At 36.1% G+C, this 26,205-nt stretch overlaps 1 protein-coding gene across 2 annotated transcripts; it reads left to right on the top strand.

The window, feature by feature from the left end:
- The first annotated feature begins 1,289 nt into the window (after positions 1-1,289).
- On the top strand, positions 1,290-3,087 carry LOC132512940 (atlastin-3-like). Of its 2 annotated transcripts, XM_060137014.1 has the most exons (2): positions 1,293-1,793; positions 1,845-3,087. In XM_060137014.1, exons 1-2 carry the CDS (start codon positions 1,344-1,346, stop codon positions 2,913-2,915), a joined length of 1,521 nt encoding a protein of 506 aa, XP_059992997.1. In that variant the 5' UTR covers positions 1,293-1,343; the 3' UTR covers positions 2,916-3,087. The 2 variants fall into 2 exon arrangements, with proteins under 2 accessions (XP_059992996.1, XP_059992997.1); XM_060137013.1 differs by having other exon boundaries at positions 1,290-3,087.
- The last annotated feature ends 23,118 nt before the right edge of the window (positions 3,088-26,205 follow it).

Here is a 26,205-nt window from a genome sequence, read left to right as displayed (position 1 = left end):
AAGATGACTGAAGGAAATGGAAAGATATCCCATGCTCTTGGATTGGAAAAATTAAGATAGTTAAAATGGCCATATTACCCAATGCAATCTACAGATTTAATGTGATCCCTATCAAATTACCCATGACATTTTTCACAGAACTAGAACAAATAATAGCAAAATTTATATGGAACAACAAAAGACCCAGAATTGCCAAAGCAATCCTGAGGCAAAAGAACAAAGCTGGAAGCACAACGCTTCTAGACTTCAGACAATACTACAAAGCTACAGTAACCAAAACAGCATGGTATTGGCACAAAAACAGACATATAGATCAATGGAACAGAATAGAGGCCAGAAATAAACCCACACACCTATGGTCAATTAATCTTCAACAAAGGAGGAAAGGATATACAATAGAGAAAAGACAGTCTTTTCTGCAAGTGGTGTTGGGAAAGGCGGACAACCATAAACCAATGAAGTTAGAACATTCCTTCACACTATACACAAAAATAAACTCAAAATGGCTTAAAGACTTAAATATAAGACATGACACCATAAAACTCCTAGAAGAGATCACAGGTAAAACATTCTCTGACATAAATCATAGCAATATTTTCTTAGGTCAGTCTCCCAAGGCAATAGAAATAAAAGCAAAATTGAACAAATGAGACCTAATCAAACTCGTAAGTTTTTGCACAGCAAAGGATGCCATAAACAAAATGAAAAGACAACCTACAGACTGGGAGAAAATATTTGCAAACGATGTGACCCACAAGGGCTTAATTTCCAAAATATAAAAACAGCTCATGCAAATCACACACAACATAAAAACAATCAAAAAATGGGGAGAAGACCTAAATAAACATTTCTCCAAAGAAGACATCCAGGTGGCCAACAGGCATATGAAAAGATGCTCAACATTGCTAATTATTAGAGAAATGTACATCAAAACTACAATGAGGTATCACCTCACACTGGTCAGAATGGCCATCATTAAAAAAATCTACAAATAGCAAATGCTAGAGAAGGTGTGGAAAAAAGGGAATGCTCCTACACTGTTGGTGGGAATGTAAACTGGTGCAGCCACTATGGAAAACAATATGGAGGTTCCTCAAAAAGCTAAAAATAGAGTTGCCATATGATCCAGCAACCCCACTCCTGGGCATATATCTGGGCAAAACTATAATTCAAAAAGATACATGCACCCCTATGTTTATAGCAACACTATTCACAATACCCAAGACATGGAAATAACCTAAATGTCCATTGACAGATGAATGGATAAAGAAGGTGTGGTGGGAGGCTCCATGTTGTCCCCTCAGCGAGTGGTAGCGGCTGCATCGGGAGGAGCAGGTGATGCTATGGAGAGTGGAAAGCCTTGTCCAGTGCAGGTTGTTTTGGTGCAGAAAGACCAACATGCCTTTGAGCTAGAAGAGAAAGCCTTGGCCAGCATCCTCTTACAGGAACACATCCGAGACCTTGATGTGGTGGTGGTGTCAGTGGCTGGTGCCTTCCGAAAGGGCAAGTCCTTCTTTCTGGACTTTATGCTACGATACTTATATATCCAGAAGGAAGGTGGCAGTTCAAATTGGTTGGGTGACCGAGAAGAACCGTTAACAGGGTTTTCATGGAGGGGGGGCTCTGACCCAGAAACCACTGGGATCCAGATCTGGAGTGAGGTTTTCACTGTGGAGAAGCCAGATGGGAAGAAGGTTGCAGTTGTTCTGATGGATACCCAGGGGGCATTTGACAGCCAGTCCACTGTGAAAGATTGTGCTACCATCTTTGCTCTAAGTACCATGACTAGTTCTGTTCAGATTTATAATTTGTCCCAGAACATTCAGGAAGATGATCTTCAACAGCTACAGCTCTTCACAGAATATGGTCGTCTGGCGATGGATGAAATTTTCCAAAAGCCCTTCCAGACACTGATGTTTCTGGTTCGAGACTGGAGTTTCCCTTATGAATACAACTATGGACTACAGGGGGGAATGTCGTTTTTGGAAAAGCGTCTACAGGTGAAAGAACATCAACATGAAGAAATTCAGAATGTCCGAAATCACATTCACTCATGTTTCTCCAGCGTCACCTGTTTTCTGCTACCACATCCAGGGCTCCAGGTTGCCACAAGCCCTGACTTCGATGGCAAATTGAAAGATATTGCCAGTGAATTCAAAGAGCAGTTACAGACACTGATACCATATGTATTAAACCCAGCTAACTTAATGGAAAAGGAGATCAACGGCTCGAAAGTCACCTGTCGGGGGCTATTGGAATATTTTAAGGCATATATTAAAATTTACCAAGGAGAAGATCTGCCTCACCCCAAATCCATGCTTCAGGCCACTGCTGAAGCCAACAACTTAGCAGCTGCAGCCTCTGCCAAGGACATTTACTATAACAACATGGAAGAGGTTTCTGGGGGAGACAAACCTTATTTGTCTCCAGACATTCTAGAGGAGAAGCACTGTGAATTCAAAGAACTTGCTCTGGACCATTTTAAGAAGACAAAAAAGATGGGTGGGAAGGATTTTAGCCTTCGTTACCAGCAGGAGCTGGAGGAGGAGATCAAGGGACTGTATGAGAACTTCTGCAAGCACAATGGTAGCAAGAATGTCTTCAGCACCTTCCGAATCCCTGCAGTGCTCTTCACAGGCATTGTGGCTTTGTACATAGCTTCAGGCCTCACTGGCGTTATTGGTCTTGAGGTGGTGGCCCAGCTGTTCAACTGTATGGTTGGCCTGCTGTTAATAGCGCTTCTCACCTGGGGGTACATCCGGTACTCTGGTCAGTATCGTGAGCTGGGCGGTGCTATCGATTCTGGTGCAGCGTATGTATTAGAGCAGGCCACTTCTCACATTGGTAATTCCACTCAGGCTGCTGTGAGGGATGCAGTTGTTGGGAGACCATCCTTGGATAAAAAAGCTCAATAGCATCTTAACAAGAGGATCCAACAAGACCCCGGCCAGCCCCTTCTGATTTCTGGGCTTCTGCCACGGCCACAGGTCCAGGTGCCAAGGAACGCAGACCTGGGACCATCTGGAAAGAGCTGAAACACAGCACTAATAAATGAACAGACCTTTCCTGTGGTTTCAAATTCTTAAACACACTTCCATTTCTCTTGGAAACATTTCTTTTCCTTGCTGGTATAGATCCAAGCCTATGTCTGTCTTCTTATTACTCTCTGCTTTGTGCACTTTATGGGGAAAAAGCTAAAAGAAAAAATGGAAATGCGGTTTTGTCCTTTATGTGCCATTTAGTGCCTTTTAAGGTTGAATCCATGCTTTTGAGGACATAATAGGGAGGGGATTGAGGATAACCACATGAAAGATGCTGTTTTGGTGAATTATCAGTTCTTTTGTACCTTAGTCTTTTGAAAAGGAGTTTTTTTTTAAAGTTTACAAAACTTGCAAAAGCTTCAGAACTAAAGACTGACTAAAAATGATGCCATTACACTTTTAAAGTCTTATAATATTAGAGAATTGTTTTTGCCACATAGTATGGAAAAATTATATCGTATTTAACTCTACCGTACACTGAAATTTAAGATCTGTTTCCTGACAGGCTGGCAGTTTTGTTAGAACATACTCTTTTTTTTTTTTTTTTGCCTTCATTCATTCCTATAGCTTCTTTCTAGAAAAGAGACAAATATGGCTTGAGAAACCAGAGCAGCTTGTAATAAAAGGAATGAGCTTTCATACTTTAAGAAGAAAGCTTGAGTTTAAATGAACCATGTGACCTCTGATAAGTCATTTGAACTTGTGCCTTGGTCAGATTCACTGATTGTAGGTTTATATACATATATGTATTATACATAACTCACACACAATTGTCATTTGAGAGTTTTTGTTTTTTAGAGTTCTGTATGAAAACAGAACTTTATCAAGGATTAGAGGAAAGACATTTACCAAACATAACTGCCTTTAACTGGCATCCTGTTTCATGTGGTTTAGCAGTAAATCAGGTCTTTATCCACAATGTTTATTTGCATTCTCCTATTCACTGTCTAATGTTTTTAATAATGGAGCTAAAACTGTCAGTTTTATTGAATCATCCTTTTAACTTTATACATGACTAGTCTGGTAGCTTTAAAATAGCTTTGGCTTAGTAAGGACCAAAGTCCCACCCAAATATGGACATATAATATCTAGAAGTATCTAAGAATTCTTCATTTACCTTGATCATGTGATAAAAAACTTTATCAGTTGCCTTTTCCTTTGGTTTTATAATGGTGAATTGTTGTGGATTTTAAAACTTCATAAAACTTGCCTGCAGGTATTTATATAAACATTCAGGTATGTGAGCCTTAATTCTTAAGATAATTTAACTTTTGCTGTGGGAGGTAGGGAGGTTTAGGCAAATTCTAAGGGTAAATTCTTTATACGTGAAGTATGAATGGAAGGTAGAAAAAGTCTCTTCTAGCATGTAATCTCTGTCAAAGAATATTTCTCTTGACTGTTTTAACACTTTACCACTCAAGTATTTTTACAAGTTCTGAATTAATTCCAAGTGTTTTATGTATTTTTTCATATTTACATACCATCTTGCCCTGAAGCTCTTGCTGTTTTATTCAGCTGTGGTTAAATTCTAGAAGAATTCCAGCTTGTCCTAAAAGCTGTTTACTTGCATATCAGTGATACTTAGCTTTATTATCAATAAATTAAAAACTTAGTTTTGAAATTTTTGTGCATTTTCAGGTGGCCTCTCATCTTCCTGAAGGTTGATACTTATTTGCTAAAGGCCTTACAGATGTTGAGATACTTAGCTTTTAATGCATTTGTATAAGCACATTTATAGATTTCAGAAAAATTGTCTAGAATTATCCTACTTTTAATGGTGAGAAAGGATGCTGTGTTTAAATTTTATTTTAATACTAAAATATTAGATTTTTTAAAATAAAAAATATATGATGTATGATTTAATGAAATCTTAGAATTTAGTTACTGTTTAAATCCACCATTTCTGTTTTGATCTTAAAGGAATAACTTTGTTTAATTACCCTGGGGAACCCTTATTTTTTTGTCTTTATCAGTTAACTTATTCTTCCTCTGGAAATTGTTTATAATATTTTCTCAGTGAGGATTTTTATGGTTTCCTTTGGCCTCTTTTTTTTTTTTAACAGAAAATTGATGATTTTATGTCAGCTTTTCCAATAAAAGGTACATTCTCAAAAAAAAAAAAAAAAGAAGGTGTGGTATATATATACAATGGAATACTACTCGGCCATGAAAAAGAACGAAATAATGCCATTTGCAGGAACACGGATGCAACTAGAGATAATCATACTAAATGAAGTTAAGTCAGAAAGAGAAAGACAAATACCATATGATATTCATATGTGGAATCTAAAATATGACACAAATGAACTTAGCTACTAAACAGAAACAGACTCACAGACATAGAGAACATACTTGTGGTTGCCAAGCGGGAGAGGGATATCAGTTACATATCACTTACATATGATCCTGCAATCTATATCCCAGGCACATATCTGCAAAAGACAAAAGCTCTAATTCCAAAAGACACGTGCACCCCAACGTTCATAGTGGCAGTATTTACTGTAGCCAAGACATGGAAACAACCTAAGTGTCCATCAACTGATGAGTGGATAAACAAGATGTGGTATATATACACAATGGAACACAGTAAGTCCCCTACATACAAATGAGTTCCGTTCCGACAGCGCATTCATAAGTCCAATTTGTTTGTAAGTCCAACATAGTTAGCCTAGGTACCCAACTAATATAATTGGCTGTATAGTTCCGTACTGTAATAGGCTTATAATACTTTTCACACAAATAATACACTAAAAACAAACACAAAAAAATAAAGGAAACATTTTTAATCTTACAGTATAGTACCTTGAAAAGCACTCCAGACATGTGAACTAACTTACATGATTGGACATGCAAATGCATGTTCGCATCTTTGAAAGTTTGCCACTTGAAGGTTCGTATGCAGGGGACTTACTGTGTTACTCAGCCATAAAAACGAATGAAATAATGCCACTTGCAGCAACATGAATGACCTAGAGATTATCATACTAAGTGAAGACAAAGACCAATATTATATGATATCACTTATATAAGAAATCTAAAAAATAGTACAAATGAACTTATTTATGAAACAGAAACAGAGTCACAGACAGAAGAGAAACTTATGGTTACCAAAGGGGACTGCGGGTGGGGGAGGGGATAAATTGGGAGTATGGGATTAACAGATTCACACTACAATATACGATAAAATAGATAAATAATAAGGATTTACTGTATAGCATAGGGAACTATATTCAATATGTTGTAATAAACTATAATTGAAAAGATTTTTTTAAAGGATATAGTTATATATTAATACATATATATATATATATATATATATAAAACTGAATTACTTTGCTGTACACCTGAAACTAACACAATAGTGTAAATCAACTATACTTCAATTAAAAAAGAGAGCCGGTTCTCTGAAAAGATCAACAAAATGGATAAACCTTTAGCCAGACTCATGAAGAAGAGAGAAGATTAAAATAAACAAAATAAGAAATGAAAGAGGAGAAATACCAACAACCAATACCACAGAGATAGAAAAAACCATAATGGAATACTATGAACAGTTATATGCCACCAAATTGGACAACCTAGAAGAAATGGACAAATTTCTAGAAACATACAAGCTTCCAAGACTCAGGAGGAAACACAACCTGAACAGACAGACCACTAGTAATGAAAGTGAATCTGTAATTATAAAAACCTTCCAGCAAACAGAGGTCCAGGACCAGAAGGCTTCACAGGGGAATTCCACCAAACATACAAAGAATAGCTAATACCTATACTTCTCAAATTACAGTAAGTCCCCTACATACGAACCTTCAAGTTGCAAACTTTCAAAGATGCGAACATGCGTTGGCATGTCCAATCAGGTAAGTTAGTTCACATGTCTGTCATACATTGTCACGTGTGAGCATCCTCTACAAGTGGTTGTGCTTTTGTGTACTTTACTGTACAGTACTGTATAGAGTACGGTTGGACAGTGTCTTTATTTCAAGCCCAGGATGTCTGGAAGCAAGAGGGTAGATAGAATTGAATCCAGCAAGGAACCAGAACCTGTGCCATCACATCACGGATGAGTGAAATTGCAGCTTGCCCTCCATCTCCTATTGCTTATGATCCTTCAGCTCTACCATCTCCCACCTCCTCTGCCTCCTCCAGTCAGTAACTCTTCTTGCCTGTTCACTCAATGCCAGCCCCTGTATGCCAGCTGTTGTACTATACTACTGTACTTTTCAAGGTACTGCACCGTAAGATTAAAAATGTTTTCTTTATTTCTTGTGGGTTTTTTTGTATTACTTCTGTGAAAAATATTATAAACCTATTACAGTACAGTACTATATAGTCAACTGTATTAGTTGGGTACCTAGGCTAACTTTGTTGGACTTAACAACAAATAGGATTTACAAATGTGCTCTCGGAACGGAACTCATTCGCATGTAGGGGACTTACTGTATTCCAAAAAACTGTAGAGGACAGAACTCTCCCAAATTCACTCTAGGAAGCCACCATTACCTTGATATAAAAAACCAGACAAGGGGATACAACAAAAAAAGAAAATTGCAGGCCAAGATCTCTGATGAATACAGGTGCAAAAATTCTCAACAAAATATTAGCAAACCAAATCCAAAAATACAAAACGGATCTTACACCATGATAAAGCAGGATTTATTCCAGAGATGCAAGGAAGATTCAACATTTGCAAATTAGTCAATGTGATACACCACATTAACAAAAGGAAGGATAAAAATCACATGATCATCTCAATATACACAGAAAAAGCATCTGACAAAATTCAACATCCATTCATGATAAAAACTCTCATCAAGGTTGGTGCAGAGGAAATATATCTCAACATAACAAAGGGCAATCATGACAACCCACAGCTAATATCATACTCAATGGTGAAAAGCCTAAAGCCTTTCTTGCAAAATCACAAAAAGGACAAGGATGCCCACTCTGGCCACTGCTATTTAATGTAGTATTGGAAGTCCTAGACATAGAATTCAGACAAGAAAAAGAAATAAAAGGCAAAAAAAAAAAAAAAAGAAATAAAAGGCATCCAAAGTGGAAGGAAAGAAGTAAAGCTGTCACTATTTGCAGATGACATACTATATATACATACTATATAAAAAAACCCTAAAGTCTCTAACAAAATCTATTAGAACTAATAAATGAATTCAGTAATAGCTGCAGGATACATGATTAATATATAAAATCTGTTGCTTTTCTATACACTAATAATGAACTATCATAAAGATAAATTAAGGAAACAATCCCATTACAACTGCATCAAAAAGAATAAAATACCTTGGAATAAACACAGCCAAGGAGGTCAAAGACCTATACTCTGAAAACTATAAAACATTGATGAAGGAATTTGAAAATGATACAAAGAAATGGAAAGCTATTCATGTTCTTGGATTGGAAGAATACTGTTAAAATGGTCACACTACCCAAAAGCACTCTACATAGTTAATGCAATCCCTATCAAAACACCCATGGCATTTTTCACAGAACTAGACAAATAATCCTAAAATTTATATAGAACCACAAAAGACTCCAAATAGCCAATGCAATCTTGAGGAAAAAGAACAAAGCTGGAGGTATAATGCCCCCTGACTTCAGATTATACTTCAAAGCTACAGTAATAAAAACAGTGTAGTACTGGCACAAAAAGAGACTCATAGATCAGTGGAACACAACAGAGAACTCAGAAATAAACCCATATGCCATAAAAAAGAATGAAATTTTGCCATTTGCAGCAATGTAGATGGATCTGGAGGGCATTTTGCTAAGTGAAATAAGCCAGACAAAGACAAATACTGTATGATATCACTTATATGTGGAATCTAAAAAATAAAACAAACAAATATATATAACAAAACAGACTCACAGGTATAGAGAACAAACTAGTGGTTACCAATGGGGAGAGGGAAGGAGGAAGGGTGAGATAGTAGTTTATGTCTCTTAATACCATACCCCTATGTATAAAATAAATAAGCCACAAGGGTATATTGTACAGTACAAGGAAATATAATCATTATTTTGTAATCACTTTCAATGGAATAATCCATAAAAGCATTAAGTCACTATGTTGTAAAAACCTGAAACATAATATTGTAATTAAACTGTACTTCACCAAGAAAAAATAAATTTCCTTGGCTAAGCAGTATAAATTATTAATTTTATGAAATCTTGATTTAAAAAATCAATTTCGTTATTTTTATGAATGAACCCATGTGGACGATACACATGACTTCCATTCAGTGTCAGGAAGCAAAGGAAAACCTGGCAAGCAGCTCTTAATAACAGGAAACAAAATCTTCCATAAAGAAATAAAATAAAATGAGGATTTACAGTCTTATTTGATCCTTTGTTTAGTTTGCTTCTCTGAAAAATATATTATGTATTTTACTCATTCTCACAAAATAATTTTGCCAAAGTCATACATGTGTATGTTTTAAAATCAAATAGGATACAGAAAGGTATATAATATAATCAATAATCTTCTGCTCTTTATCATCCCACCTTTGTATTACCACCACACCACACCCTGAGGAATAAAAATTTGAATAATTTCTGCTTTCAGTTCTTTTTAAGGCTACTGTCCTATTTCTAAATACTACTATTATATGATAATTTTTTATTTATTAATTTTATAATTTATCTATGCTTTTCTCAGTTGATGATGAGCAATTGGCTTATTAACAACATCCCATAACCTCTTTCTGCTTCTGCCAAGTCAGTTTTATATCAGTAATCTCACTTCTTCCACTCACCTTTTCCTCCCTGTCAAACATTTTAAACCTCCATTTCTTGTTCCATTACTCTAAGTGAATTTTTGGATCACTTGTATTAATCAGGGTTCTCCAGAGAAACAGAACCAATAGTATGTATGTACATGTGTGTGTGTGTGTATATAATAAATACATAAAATATAATATTATATATATACATTTAAGGAGACTTATTATAAGGAATCAGCTTATGCCATTATGGGGTCGGGCAAATTCCAATATCTGCAGCGTGAGTTGACAACCTGGAGACCCATGAGAGCTGATGGTTTTAAGTTTCAGTTTGAAGGCCCGCAGACTTGAGACTCAGGAAGAGTCAATGTTTCAGTTCGAGTCCAAAGAAAGGAAAAATTCCAATGTCCAAGTTTTAAGGCTGTCAAGCAGGAAGAATCTCTCTTACTCGGGGGATGGTCAGCCTTTTTGTTCTATTCAAACATTCAAGGGATTGGAGGAGGTGCACCCACATTATGGAGGGCAATCTGCTTTACTCAGTCTACTGATTTAAATGTTAATCTCATCCAAAATCACCCTCACAGACACACCCAGTATAATGTTTGACCAAATTTCTGGGCATCTTGAGACCTACTCAAGGTGACATGTAAAATTAACCATCACACTTGCTCAGGGGGGAAGCCAGTCACCATGTAGAGAAGACTGTCAAGCCGCCCTGGAGAAAGGCCCATATGGAGCAGGATTGAGACCGCCAGCCATCACATACACGACCTTGCCAGCCATGTGAGCGAGCTATCTTTGAATCTGATCCTCCAGTTTCAGTCAAGTTGCAGCCCTGGCTAACATTTTGACAGCAACCTAACACGAAATAGCAAGCCAGAACCTCTCACCTAGCTACTTCCAAATTCCTGAGCTACAGAAACTGAGAGATAATGTTTCTTGTTGTTTTAACCATTGATTTGGGGGAATAATTTGTTATGCATCCATAGATACCTAATAAATACACAGTATTTTGATTGGGTAATTCGATTTACCATCGAATCTAGCAATATGCTAGAATAATATTCCCTTCTCTAACTGGTCTGATGTTATGGCCCCTGTGACACTTAGTGAGATAAGTTTCCAATGTCAAATTCAAACGGGTTTTTTTTTAAACCCCCAAACTTTGTTTATCCTACTTCCAGTATTTTCCAAATATGCAATCCTAGTGTCTATTCTATCTGGTCCACTCTCTCCACCACCCAGGGACCTCTACTTTTCTGTTCTAGTACAAACTGATTCTTCACTTGCAATGCTAGTTGGCTGTCATACCAAGCCTCCCTGCACTGACCTCCTGGGGTGTGTTCAAAGTCTCCAGGTAAGTAAGAGTTGGGAAGGTTGTAAATACCTGGATGCCATAATTTTTTACGAGAATAAAAAGGAGGCAGCTGGGGGGAGAAATATTGTCTCCAATTGATCTGCTACCAGCACAAATTCTCACTCTCGCCCTCTTACTTTGCTTGGTCTTTCTTTGTTCTAAACTTCCTCAGAGCATTCAGGGCTGATATGTTACCCATTGACTGAACCACTTGATGGGTAGTCTTGGTTGCAAATGGTTTTGTTGATTCAGTAACACCGCTTCTGAATATGCTCTCCTTTTTACTGATATTTCTTGTCATTTCTTGCCTTTTCATGGCTCTTCTTCCATGGTTTTGTGGCCTTAGATGTTTCTATTCCATGTACCATAAATTTAATGAAGTATCAGGAGAGCTAAGAAAGAGATGTCTGTTTAAAGTGCCAGAAGCCCAGCTTATTCTATTTTGAAATATATACTTTTTACTATCTCAAACTATCTGGTTGAAAAATTATTTCTAGATTTAAACCAAAAGCCTACTTTGATTTGGGTAGTAATAACAAATTTGAAAGGAAACAACGTGGTTCACTATGAAGCAAAGTCAGTTTGAAAAGTAGTGAATCACAGAACTTTAATATAAGAGATGCATTAGAGAATACTAACAATATGATTTATTCTTTCATTCACTTTTTCAGCTAATTCACTCTGTGACCATAACAGGTGATGCCCTTTGTTAAAAGTGTAGGGGACTAAAAAATCAAGGTATGGTTCCTGGCCCCCAAGGAATTGATGAAATAAAAATTGACCATGTGAACGAATAATTCCAATTAAATATAGAATGTGACAACTAGCATATTAAATGAAACAGAGATATAGAAGGGTGAGAATGACACTGTCTAGGGAGTAACATGTTCTTATTCACCTAAAATTCCCTAAGACTTAATCCAAGGCTTGGTATAGACATGATGCCTAAGCAAGTGTCTACTGCATGGATGGATATATGATTAGGGTGAGGTCGAAAGGATCTAGAAAGCTTCTTGATAGCAGAATTTGGTTTGGGTCTTCAATAATTGGTGGAATTTTGGTGGGTGAACTTTAAAGATAAACAAATAATATTCCCAGAATATTTCTATTTATCTCTGAAGAGCTGGGAAAGCATGAAGTGCACTTTAGAAATTCAGTTGAATCTTGAAAAGCAGCCTGGCATTGGAACATAGAGCCAATTGACTGCACGGGTTAGAAATATGAGCTCTGCTAGGTAAAGATTTGGCACATACTGCTAGTTCTCTTCCATATCCATTACAATCTTCTTCCTTCTAGTAATAGAATCCCCTGAGTTTAAGCTGGCATGGGGCCATGTAGTTAAATTCCAGTTAATGGGATGTGAGCGCAAGTGTAGAAGCTGAAGTTAGTTTTCGATGTGCTAAATTTAGAATGCCCATGGTAATCTAAGTACAAAGTTTACCTTGTCATTTGCATTTAAATTCCGAGAACTCCAGAGTGATATCCTGGCAGGAGACCATTCTAAACACTGCTGCCAAATAAATCTCCCCAAAACTCGGTAATGTTCAGTATTTAACATAGTTTCTTACAAAGTTTGGTTTTCTCAGAAAAAAACGTGGAATTGAGCTGTATTTATCATGGTATCGCTCTGCTGAAAATAACTTTACTCATTCTATGTATTAGCCAAGGCACAGATTAAACTAAAATAGAGACCTCCTCAAAACCATTGGCTTAAGTAAGACAGAAGTATTTTACTCTTTGCATAGAGAAGTCCAGGACAAATAGATGACTGTGGCTCTGTGGGGGTATCTAGAGACCCAGGTTTGTGAGGTACCTCAGCCATTCTGAATCCACATCTTCCAAGGTCCCTGCTATCACCGTCATTTCCATCCAGTGAGGAAGAAGGAAATCCATGGCAAGCAGCTTAATCATAGTTGAAGGAACCCTTAAGCTAAACACACTTGCACTCCATGGCATAGATTACATACATAGGGCATATGAAATAAATAGTATTTAACGAAGTACTGTTTATGGGGAGTAATGAAAATGAGATTTCCAGATCATTAGACAAGTATAACTGTCCATGAGCAAATCATCAGAGCCTGACTTGGAGCAGTAGCAGTATGAATAAGAAAAAAGGAACCAATTAATGAAATATTGCATTAGAAGATTTTTTTGTGTGTGTGTGAAAGAAAAGTCACAGGCCTCTCTGGAATTGTGAAATTGAATGATTGATATAGATGGCCAAAAAGCACATGAAAAGATGCTCAACATCACTAATTATCAGAGAAATGCAAATCAAAACTACAATGAGATATCACCTCACACTGGTCAGAAAGGCCATCATCAAAAAGTCTACAAACAGTAAATGCTGGAGAGGGTGTGGAGAAAAGGGAACCCTCCTACACTGTTGATGGGAATGTAAATTGGTACAACCACTATGGAGAACAGTATGAAGGTTCCTTAAAAAAGTAAAAATAGAGCTACCATATGATCCAGCAATCCCATTCCTGAGCATATACCTGGAGAAAACCATAATTTGAAAAGGTACATGCACCCCAATGTTCACTGCAGCACTATTTACAATAGCCAAGACATGGAAGCAACCTAAATGTCCATCAACAGAGGAATGGATAAAGAAGATGTGGTACATATATACAATGAAATATTACTCAGCCATTAAAAAGAATGAAACAATGCCATTTGCAGCAACATGGATGGACCTAGAGATTGTCATACTTAGTGAAGTCAGACAGAGAAAGACAAATATGGTATCAGTCATATGTGGAATCTAGTTTAAAAAAATGATACAAATGAAAGTGAATGATTGAGATAATGTTATCAAGAATAGAGAGACAAAAGTCAGAAGTAAGAGTTGATTTACGGAGGATATTAATTAATATAATATGACGTTGAATTGAGTGTTTATAAGATATCTAAGTGAAGTTTATCTCAGGAAGATCTGATTTTTATAAACTTTGATGTTTATTTACTTTTGTCAATAAAAATGGTTCAAGGAGAGGCTTCTCCCTTCTCCTCCATCCTAGCTTCTGTATGAACTAATTCATAAAGCAAACATAAATTTTATGTCTTGTCTTTATAACAATAGAGCTATACCATGAACTGCATTTTTGTATAAATGTCTTCATTAAAGAGTTTCCTTTTCTTTCTTCCCTTTAAATAAGAAAATGAAATTCTATTATCTTATTCTCTGTGGAAATCCTTGTATCTCTGTCTCCGAATCTTTGCAGCTGAGAAAGGTAGGAATCAGAGCCAGGCCCCTGATTGATTGATTGATTGATTGACTGACTGATTGATGTATGGGTACTGCAGACCCCAGGATGCCCCCTTACACAGGTAGCATGAAAAAGAACAGGGAGAAAATAGGCTGTATGCTAACTCTGAGAGTTAATTTGATTCCTCTTCCTGACTCTGTGGACAACTGGAATCCTAAGATTCTGGACCTTGCTGACAAATTCATAACTGTTGATTATTCTGCATTTATCTGCCTGAGTGGCAATCTCTGGAATCAACCTGTTTCTGTCTGCTCCTCTAGCCTCTGATAGAATTGTTCCCTGACTATTGGAGTGCCCATTGAGCTCTTTATATTAAAAAAAAAGACATTTATTATTGAAATTTTGAAATATACACAAACTTAGAATAATATAATTAACCTCATGTATCCATCAGCCAACTTCAACATTTATCAGTATTACACCAATCTTTTTCATTGCTTCTCTTAAGGGAAATCTCAGACATCATATCATTTCACCCATAAATACTTTAGTATGCATCTCTGATCGATACATACATAAATACATGTGTGTATGCATTATTATTATGCATCATTACATCGAATACACTCAGCAATAAGTCTCTAATATTTATTTCATACTGGACTTTTTTAAGATTTCTGTGCTTGTTTCAAAGATGTCTTTTTGTAGTTGGTTTGAATCAGGATCCAAACAAAGGCCACATACTAAATTTACGTGTTGAATCTCTATCTCATCTCTTTTCTTCTGTAACAGTTCCCTACCCCCTACTCTTATTTTCTGCTTTTGTGTCTTTGAGAAAGAAGGACATACTCATAAGTATGGTACTGTCAAGCATTTATGTGTCTTTTTGGAACTTTCTGGAATCAACCTCATTCTCGCCGAGCCATCTAGTAGCTAAAAAACTATTCTTGCTTAGTTGGATTCTACATACTGCCTCTTTGTGGTAAGCCCTGTTCAACTGTCAACCATAGTCTTGTGGGACAATCTCTCTCCACCTAGAAGTACTCATTTGCCTCCAGGTATTTTTTTCTTTCTTTTAACCCAAATGATTTCTTACAGATACTCTCTTAGACAAGGATAAATGTTACTTGAACACCCTGTTCATCACCGTAATTATTTTATGACCCTAATTTAATTACATTGGATATAAAAAAAAGTAAACATTGTATCATTGAGGAAAAACCAATATTAAAAACAAAAACAGGTTTTTATGAACAGAGACAGGAAGTAAAAGAATTATAATATAAAAATATCACACATATTTATCAGATTTGGGAATAGACCATGAGATCTAATTTATTCTGCAAATGTTTGCTTCTCCTACCAAAATGCTTTGTGATAGACTCAAGCAGGCTACATATTAATATTCTGAATTATGTCACTGCATATGATGCTGAGCTTTCAAGATGCATATCTATACAACACAGCCCTCAACTTTTAAGTATGGATCTTTACTGCATACCAAGGCATTGCTTTATTTCTTCTTATTTCTGTGAAAGAAGTGTATACCTTCATTTGTTCATCTGTTTCTTGTCACCCTTACAAACTCTGGTGATGATATAATAGGATATTAGCAAAGTGTTATAAATGCTTTCAAAGATGGTATCTATGCAACTGTAACAAACACAAACTCATGTGGAAAAAAATGTGATATCTAACTCCAAATACAATTAATGTAGTAATTAAGCAAAATTATATAATGTCTAGATTCTATGAAATGTAAGAACCTCTAGTCAGTGATGTTACAGTGAATTTCAAGAGCACCTAGAGGGCAGTGTCCTAATTTCTGTGTATCTAGAAGAACACTGATATTTCTACAACCACTATGGAGAACAGTATGGAGGTTCCTTAAAAAACTACAAATAGAAGTACCATATGACCCAGCAATCCCACTCCTAGGCATATACCTGGAGAAAACCATAATTCAAAAAGAGTCATGTACCACAATGTTCACTGCAGCTCTATTTACAATAGCCAGCACATGGAAGTAACTTAAATGTCCATCGACAGAGGAATGGATAAAGAACATGTGGTACATATATACAATGGAATATTACTCAGCCATAAAAAAGAACAAAATAATGCCATTTGCAGCAACATGGATGGACCTAGAGATTGTCATACTGAGTGAAGTCAGACACAGAAAGACAAATATCATATGATATCGCTTATATGTGGAATCTAAAAAAAGGGTACAAATGAACTTATTTACAAAAGAGAATTAGAGTCACAGATGTAGAAAACAAACTTATGGTTACCAGGGGGTAAGGAGGGGGAGGAATAAATTGGGAGATTGGGATTGACATATACACACTACTATAACTCTACTCAATACTCTGTAATGACCTATATGAGAAAAGAACCTAAAAAAGAGTGGATATATGTATATGTATAACTGATTCACTTTGCTGTACACCTAAAATGAATACATTGTAAATCAATTATATTCCAATAAAAACTTTTTAAAAATGAAGAGGATAGGAAAAAGAGAAGTCATCTACTAAAACATCCCAGCCATAATAATCATCCAGTGAATATCTGTTGCGTTGAATCAACTTGAACAGAGAGCAACAGACTTTACCTCTGGGACCCTGTCAAAGGGTAACGCTTTGTAACTGAATCTCAAGGGAAAGTCTGAGGCCCAGGGGAAAGGAAATGAAGAGAAGCTGCAAAAAGAGGTAAGGAGACTATCCATATCCATGTCTGGATATTTGAAATAAAGTAGAGGTGAGGAAACAGGAGATGTTGTGTAAATACTACCCAGAGATATGCCTCTCCTTCCACAAATACAAAATTCAATCTTGTTATGTAGCTGGTAATTCATTTTAGAAACCCATGAAGGTTAAAATGACATCCAGAATTCTTTACAGAAATTTTTTCATATATCTAGGTAGCCTGTAAGTGTAATTTTCATATCATTTAAATAAAACAGAATAACAACAACAAAAAAGAGTGAGCTAAAATTTCCCACTTTGCACATAGGAGGGATTCCTTAGTGAAGATACTGTACCATAGTTTCTCAATGTCATTTTACTTTTCTCATTTTGCAGCAAGGAAATTAAAGCAAAGTCATTAAATTTTTTTAAACCTACTTTCCATTAAAGATGTATGTACATTTTCATTCTTTTCATGAAATGTGTTACTGAAGTTCATAAAACTCAACTGCTTTTTCAGAATTTCTCTGTATTAATAGGGATGAGAAATATTTCTCCTTCAGAAGAGACTTGTTTTAAATATAAAGTGGAAAGCCCAGTACAACTGATGTTATTTATTTTTGCATCTTGAAAATCAAATCTAAATTGCAATGCATTAATGTCCCTGCATGTGTTCAAATTATGGTGAAACTTGCAGGTGAGTGGGATAAACTGAGGTAAGACATAATAATTTATACAATTATTTTCTTCTGGGGAGCACATGTATGATAATTTTCTATAGCCCTTATATTAGTTTCTCAAATATCTCCCAGATCTGACATTTTCTAGCCCTAATTCTAATTCCTAATAACACCTTCCTACAGACATAACAGCTGTGAAAATATCTAGAGCTCACGTGCACATAACTGAGAGAACAAGTTTTTCTTTGATAGCTCATCCAAACACAACAATACTGCCATACGTAGGTTTGATTCAATAGATAAATTTTTAAATAACACCAATGCATAGATTGGGAGATGGTTTATGTGTATGTCTTGTGGGGGAGGTTTGTAGGTATGGAGAACACATAAGGAAAGCTGCTTTGTTATATAACCCGTGGACTTTAATCAAATTTCTTCAAATCTACTGCCTCTTCCCATTTCATTTGTGAATACTCCCAAATTGTCCTGTGGCTTAAGGTTATTAGACATGTCTTAATTGTACAGCTCATGTAAGTTTCAAGTATTACAATTTAGAGGGAAGAATAAATTCTAACTACTCAGTGGTTCGAACTGTTAGCATCACGTCTCTCCATGTAAGTTTTGGTGCACTTTTCACTAATATTGTTGTCATCTTTATTGTACATATGTTTTTTGATTTAGCAATACCTTCTGAACTGAAGAGGACATCAAAATGCTTCACTGTGTTATTATATCAGTTTCTTAACGATTGTTTCCAGTGGCTGGATAATATTCTATTGAGTTTCAATAACTATATTTATATTATTAGATATTTAAGTAGTTTCTGTTTTTCCCATTCTATTAATAACAGTATGAAATCTATGTTAATGCATAAAGGTTTTATATATCTTACATTTTGCCTTAGGATAGAACACTACTATGTATTGAATAGTAAAAGAAAAAAACACCCAGGTGTTCCTTCTCAATAGGCCGCTCTGGTCTACATTTTCTCTTACACCATCCCCTGTGTCATTCCTCTCAGTCATGAACATTCTTATTTTAGTACCCTCACCTCAGGGAAGAAACTCTTCCATATTGAGCTCTCTCTCGGGCATCATTTTCTCTCATGCTGGCTCTTGAGGATTGTCTTCGAGTATGCTTCTCTCTTCGAGGCAGGATGTTCTGGCATAAAGAGCATGAATCAACTTGTCATTTACTTTTGCGTTGTACACAGCCTCAGTCTTCCCATCTCTAAAATGAGAAGAATAATACCTACCCATCAGGATTATTCTGACAGTTAACAAAGAATAACATCCATGAATATGTAATGCTAGATATATCTGAGGCTCTCAAAAAATGTAATTTGAATCTTAATCAAGACCTAAGTTACTGGGACTTCCCTCGTGGTCCAGTGGGTAAGCCTCCACACTCTCAATGCAGGGGTCCCGGGTTCAATCCCTGGTAGGGGAACTAGATCCTGCATGCATGCTGCAACTAGGAGTCTGCATGCTGCAATTAAAGAAGCCCGCATGCCACAACTAAGAGTCCACATGCCGCAACTAAAGAAGCCTGCATGCTGCAACTAAAAGATCCCACGTGCTGCAATGAAGATCCTGTGTGCCGCAACTAAGACCTGGCACAGTCTAAACAAACAAATAAATAAATAAATATATTTTTTAAAAAAGACCTAAGTTATTAACCAGATACTTCATAGGCCTTTTAGAGCAGTGCTGTCCAAGACAACTTTCTATTGTGATGGAAATAATCTGCATTGTCCAGTATGATAGCCACCAACCACATGTGGATATTGAACACTTGAAATGGGGATACTACAACTGAAGAACTGAATTTTTATTTATGTTTAATTAATTAAAACTTAACTAGACATGCTTGGCCATTGCTACTGCAATTGGCCAATACAGTTCTACAGAATATGTCCTTGCTTTTGTTATCTAAACTATGAATACCTTCATAATGATGGAATTTCTGGGTAGGTAAGACCAGGGCTATGCCATGAAAATGGATGAATGAAATATTCTGAGACTGAGAAGACTATGAAAATTTTCAGTCATGGCTCTCTAGGCAGACACATACTCTTTCTCCATAGGAGGCTGAAATTGGCCTTAAAAGGACAGCTAACCAGGCCACCTTGATCTTGTTAGAGCCATAACACATTCCCTACAACCAAGGTGGTTGCCTCGAGGAACTGTAATACATAAGTAGTTTATAGCAGAGTCAAAACTAAATATATTAATGAACCAACTTTGGCCTACTGAATATAAAACCACATTTTCAAAAAATGAAAAATATTGAACAAATTTTAGCAATAATGAGCTATGACAAGCCATTTGAGTTGGTGCCTTGCTTGCTCAGTGAGGCATTCTCTTGAAATTAAATTGATGGGTGAGATTTAGTTTACACTGTGAAGAATATAATAATAGGAGCAATTTTTGAACCTAATTGTTAATAAAGTGAACAAATAATGGCTTATAAATGTTAACAGGTGATTCTGCTGTGTTTAATGTGTAAATGCCTAAAAGAAGTTAATTTTCAGAAATTCACATTTAATAATATTACTAATTAATAGTGTTACATTTACAAATGTTGGAAATTATTCCTCTAAATTTCAGTGGTGTAGGTATTATAGTCCTATCAATTTATACTTGTAATTGTCAGAAGTATAGGGAAAAGCAGGCACTACATTTTATATAATTAACAGAGAGGAATTATTTATTAGGGTTTGTGGAATTTATATTTATCACAAAGTTTTGTTAATACATATTAAACTTCTTTTAATTAATTTTTATTGGAGTAGAGTTGATTTACAAGTACATATTAAACTTTGATAATGTGTTTTAAATGATTAATTATAAATTTATTAATAGAAGTTAAAAATTATAATAGATTATCAATGAAAGGGAAAAAATGTACCTATTGATAATACTTTTGATGGTATTTTAAATGTAGTAATGCATTACAAAAACAAAAATAAGAAAACTACTTTCAGAACACAGGTTTGGTCCTCATTTGAGCACTTGGTTTCCTTATTAGAGTCATTGTCCCAGTTTACTAAATTTTCCTATCTGATACTAACCACCCACTGGAAGAATCCCATATTGGGCATACGTAGCTTACTCCTAATATTCCCTCTGTGATTGTCAGTTTGATGTGTGAAATTGGCTTAGTACCCAGTTATTCAAACACTAATCTAGGTGTTGCTGTGAAGGTATTTTTGTAGATGTCACTAACATCTACAATCAGTTGACTTTCTGTAACGGAGATTAGACTCAATTATCTGGGTGGGCCTCATCTAATCAGATGAAAGGCCTTACATGCAGAATTTAGGTTTCCCTGAGGAAGAGAAAATTGCACATGTTGACTCTCACTTCAGCTGGTGCCCAAGAGTTCCAGCCTTCTTGACTGCTTGCCCTATGGGTTTTTGAATTTGCCTAGGCATCCCTCACAACCACGTAAACTGATCCTGCTGGTTCTGTTTCTCTGGTGAAACTCTGACTGATATACCTGCCATGCTCAGCCAATACCAGAGAGCAGCCCAAGGAGACAGTGGCCTTGGTACATGCATAATCCCCAGGTGGTAACAACTGGAGGCTGTCAGCCATCTATACTTTTTAGCAGCTTCCCTCTTGAAAGATCTGAGCAGCCAATGTTCATGGATGCCACATTTACAACGATCACTTAGAAAGCACAAAGTGCTAAATCCAGGAAATTCATTGCAGGACTTAACTTATTTGAGCTCCTTATAAAACTCCATTCTCCTTCATCTTCAGAATCACTACTGTTCCTCATTCTCAGACTATTCCTTCCAAATCACTTCATGACAGATCTTGCTTTCATCATCTTTATGTCATATCTTTGTTTAGGATCCCCCAGAAGCTGACCCGGAGATAAGGGTTACAAGCAGTTCATTTGGGAGGTGAGCACAAATGCTAACCAGCAGCAAAGTGAGAAAGTAAGATTTAGATGGAAGGAAAGAAAAAATTTTAAAAGGTAGTTTTTCAAGCTAGTTATCACAGTGCATAAATGAAGTTTAATCGGCTGGAGAACTCTGGGAGACTGTGCAGGACAACACCTCAGAGTTATCTCATCCAAAGAGGTTATGGAAACGGAGTATTTATCCAGCAGTTCCCAGCAGTCATGCTAAATGCTGCTTGCAGGGTGGGTGGCTGGTTATCGGCATTGACACCCTTATGCCTCCATCATGGTCTGCATGCTTGCAGAGTGGGCTTCAGGGGACAGAGACAGCCCTCAAAGTCACAGGTACTGGCAGTTGTAAGCTTGCCGATATGCACTGAAATGCCACATGCTAAAGGGATACGGGTGGGACATCATGAGCATCTGCTACATACGACACACCCACGGCCCAGAGTAGATGCTAAAGTTTGTTTACTGAATGATTGAATGACTATGCAGACCTGGACAAGAACTTCCATATTTGTTTCAAGGCTTGAGGTCCCATGTAGAATGGAAATTAACTCTTTCTTTGTCAATCTGACCTTCAAGCTGAACGATGCCTACAGATATGGGATTCTTAGCTATGCATCTCCTGGGTTACACTAGTTCATAGTTACTCTCAAATTTGCCTTACTTTAAAAAAATTTAACTTAAAAACTCTACACCTTGCAGAAAATTGTGCCTTTCTGCCCCTAATTTTCTGGAATACTCCAAAGAATATGAAACAAAACTTGCACTATTTTATGATAGTAATAAAATAAAAAATTATATTCTACCAATGATCATAGCAAGTACAAGGTATTTTAGGACACCACTATAAGAAAATGGCAGACAAAAGTATACAGGTTTGGTAATCTCTTCCACAGATTTTTCACAAAGGAGAATAAATGATACCTGGACCAATTCTTGAATATTTTAAAACTGCAGGGTTCTTCCAATGTGTATTCACACTACTTTGTCATCATGCTGACAGAATTTGCTAAACAAGTACTGCTTAAGAGGATTTCACATTACTGAGAGAAAAGGGCAACCTGTAACATAAAGCATTAAACTGCAAGGGAAGCCAGCCTGTTGGTAATACTTACAAAATTGATTTGTGTGGCTTGAGATCCTAGAAGCAATAGGGAAACTTTATAGCACTCAGCTACAAAATAAACCTTTTATCTTGCTGCCCTGTGTATTTCCTTCTCTATGGTCCAAAGAGATTTTCTGAATAGGTAAATTCTTCATATTTCCACAGCATATAAAGATCTTAGAAGAGTACACAAAGTATTCAATCAATATTATCTATTATTATTAGTATTGCAAATTGATTGGATCCATTTTCAACCTTACAAAATTAGGAAGAGTGATCCCAGAATTGTGATCACAGTGGAGTAAGTAATATGGCAGTGAATACATACTTAGTTCCTAAAATCAGATTGTGTGTATTAAGACAATTACCATGCATGAAGCAACTACAGGTACCTCAAATTTCTAAACAAGTATGTCCTTGAGCAATGCCTTTCAACATATCCTAGAAAAGAAACACTTTGATCTTGAACAAACTGGTATATGTGCTATGTCTTGTTTCCATATTAGTTGCCTGGTTTTAGTTAGATAAATGGCCACATCATCTTTCCTTAAATGAGGAGAAGGATACAAGGCTATCTCATCCATTACAACCACAGCCACATAGGTTACAGAGAATAACCAAAGAACTTCTGACCAAATAAGAACTCCTTCCACTGCCCTTTTTCTGAAAGTCCCAGTGGCTGAATCAGATTCAAGTTTCTTTAAACAGCCTGGGGTATTCACATAACCTGCACTCTGATGGTCAAGAACAGAGGTTCTGGATGTAAGCAGGTCTTATTTCAAACCCTCGTTCTACCAAGCTTATCACCTGAGTGACCATGAGCACACAACTTAAGTTCTCTAAGTCTCAGTTTCTTGATCTGCAAAATGTGAATAATACCATTACAGAATCAATAACAGGGTTGCTGTGGGGATAAAATGAGATAATCACAGTAATGTCTGCTTACCTTAAATTTTAAAACTGTTAACTGATTAAAATTTTAAAACCTTACATTTTTTATATTGTCTTCAACAAATCTACATACCATGCTTAGAAAAAATAATCCTTATATTTTTAAGTATATAACTTAGAAACTTGGAAACCATGAAATTCTTTTCCAAAGAAGACAGAATTGGGACAACTCTTCAATAAGAAAACGGTACAAGTCATCTTTCTTTACCTTAATAACCAACAGTCAAGTTAAAAATTCCTCCAAGAAAACTTAGACAAAAAAAGAATCAAACACATTCTATGATTCCACATACCCTGGTTGGATTTCATATTATGTTATTAAATATTTCCTATTACTTTGAGAAATTTAAATTGACAATCTACCAATACTCTCAATTACTCATTTAGTAAAAGCTTAGCTCTATCATTGTAAAAATATAATTCCCTTTTGATGTCAATTGTGGTGAGACATTTGATTTCTTATCCACCCAAAAGAAAAAATTATACATCTAGTGGACAAAAAGCCTCATTAAACTCTGAAATTAAATCTCAGCTGCGAACAAGTCAGTTTAATCCCATCTCCATAGGATGTTCATCTTCAAGTGTTTTATAAATAAGTTTCCATCTTAACAATGACATATATATTTAGTGTATGATTATTCACATGATAATAGATATTAATAAAAAATAGTAAATGAAAATGTCTACCAAATGTGAAAAAAAATCTTGGCTTCAAATCAGGGATTCTGGCTTGAGGATGTAAGAAAGATGTAGTTAACCTGCACCAGTAACCATGACTCACCACAGCACCTATTTTACTTGGTAGGGACAGGGAGGAAGGGTTGCAAGGCTCCCTGAAGAGGGTGTAACAGAATGTGGAGCTATAGATTAAAATATTTCACTAGGGTCTTTTGGCATGATTTCCTGGGTGGTTGGGTTTGGGCATCACTGTCAAATTCTTCAAAACGTTTTCAATAATTTTCAATTGTGTAACACTATCATTTAGATGTTCATGTTTCACATTTAGACCTTAAATCACGAGATTTGCTCACATCTCTGGTTTTGAATATTTTTTGTCTCATTATGACCTAAGAGAGGGCATATTTCTCTATAATGCTGCAGGAATTAAGCAATACAGAATCGACCACTGAGATCAACCCTACACGTGAGCAGAACCCATCAGTGTTTTTAGTGTGTGACTTTTTATACACCCCAAATACCCCCCCAATCTGCTTATGAAATTAAATAAATAAAATGTAATTCCTCTAACACATAATAATGGTTAACATTTACATGGCATTCACAGTGTGCAGGGTATTCTGCTATGTGATTTACATGTATTAAACCATTTAACCCTCACATTACTCAGTGAATAGATACTGTAATGATCCCCATTTTACATATTTGGAGATTGTGGCAACAGAGAATATGTAACTTGCCCAGGGTTGCAATAACTAAAGATAGAAATATATAATAAGAATAAAGCTGACAATATTAATAAAACAACAGTATCAATGGCTACCATTTACTGAATTATTACATAAAAATTCAATATTCAGGGCTTCCCTGGTGGCGCAGTGGTTGAGAGTCCGCCTGCTGATGCAGGGGACACGGGTTCGTGCCCCAGTCCGGGAAGATCCCACATGCCGCGGAGCGGCTAGGCCCGTGAGCCATGGCTGCTGAGCCTGCGAGTCCGGAGCCTGTGCTCCACAACGGGAGAGGCCACAACAGTGAGAGGCCCGCGTACAGCAAAAAAAAGAAAAAAAAAAAATTCAATATTCAGATTTACATTTAATTATCATAATATTGCTATAAAAAAGACATTATTTACTTTTCCTTTCCAGAAAGTAAACAAGTTCAGAGGAAAAAAAAACACATTTTCTCCAGGTCTCACAGCTAATTTACTGGCATAACTGAAATTGAAATATACATCCTTACTATTTTATGTTATATCTGAAAGTTAAGAGAGTAAATCCTGAGTTCTCATCCAAAGGAAAAAATTTTTTTCTATTTCTTTAATTTTAATATGAGAGAATGGATGTTCACTATACTTACTGTGGTAACCATTTCATGATGTATGTAAGTCAAATCAGTATGTTGTACATAAACTTATACAGTGCTATATGTCAATTATATCTCAATAAAACTGGAAGAAAAAATAAACTTAAAAGATAAATAAAATGCACATCTTTCTAAGGCTGGTGCTCTTTCAATTATGAGACATTGTATCTCAACAAATAATATCAAGAAGAGCAGTAACACATTGGCATAATTCACTCTGCAGCTTGAGTAACGAAAATCAAATCTTTTTCTGGAATCAGATTTCAAAACACTAGTATGGAGAATGTGAGGTTTGTGAGGGAAGGTGGGCTATCTTACAAAATCATCACACTCACCATTTTGTAACCATCAAAAAAAAAAAATCCACATTTTTGCCACTGATGGTTAGCTGAACTCTATGGTCCACTTCATACATATTTAAGTAGGAAGTGATTTTTAAAATGAAACACTTCCTAAGTTTTAGAT

This window comes from Lagenorhynchus albirostris, chromosome X (genome assembly GCF_949774975.1).
Source record: "Lagenorhynchus albirostris chromosome X, mLagAlb1.1, whole genome shotgun sequence".
Lineage (NCBI taxonomy): Eukaryota > Metazoa > Chordata > Mammalia > Artiodactyla > Delphinidae > Lagenorhynchus > Lagenorhynchus albirostris.
The sequence above is the reverse complement of the archived record's forward strand: the minus strand, read 5'-3'. Positions and strand labels throughout refer to the sequence as shown.

Coding starts and splice junctions, on each gene's coding strand:
- LOC132512940 (XM_060137013.1), top strand. CDS start 1,290: ATGTTGTCCCCTCAGCGAGTGGTAGCGGCTGCATCGGGAGGAGCAGGT.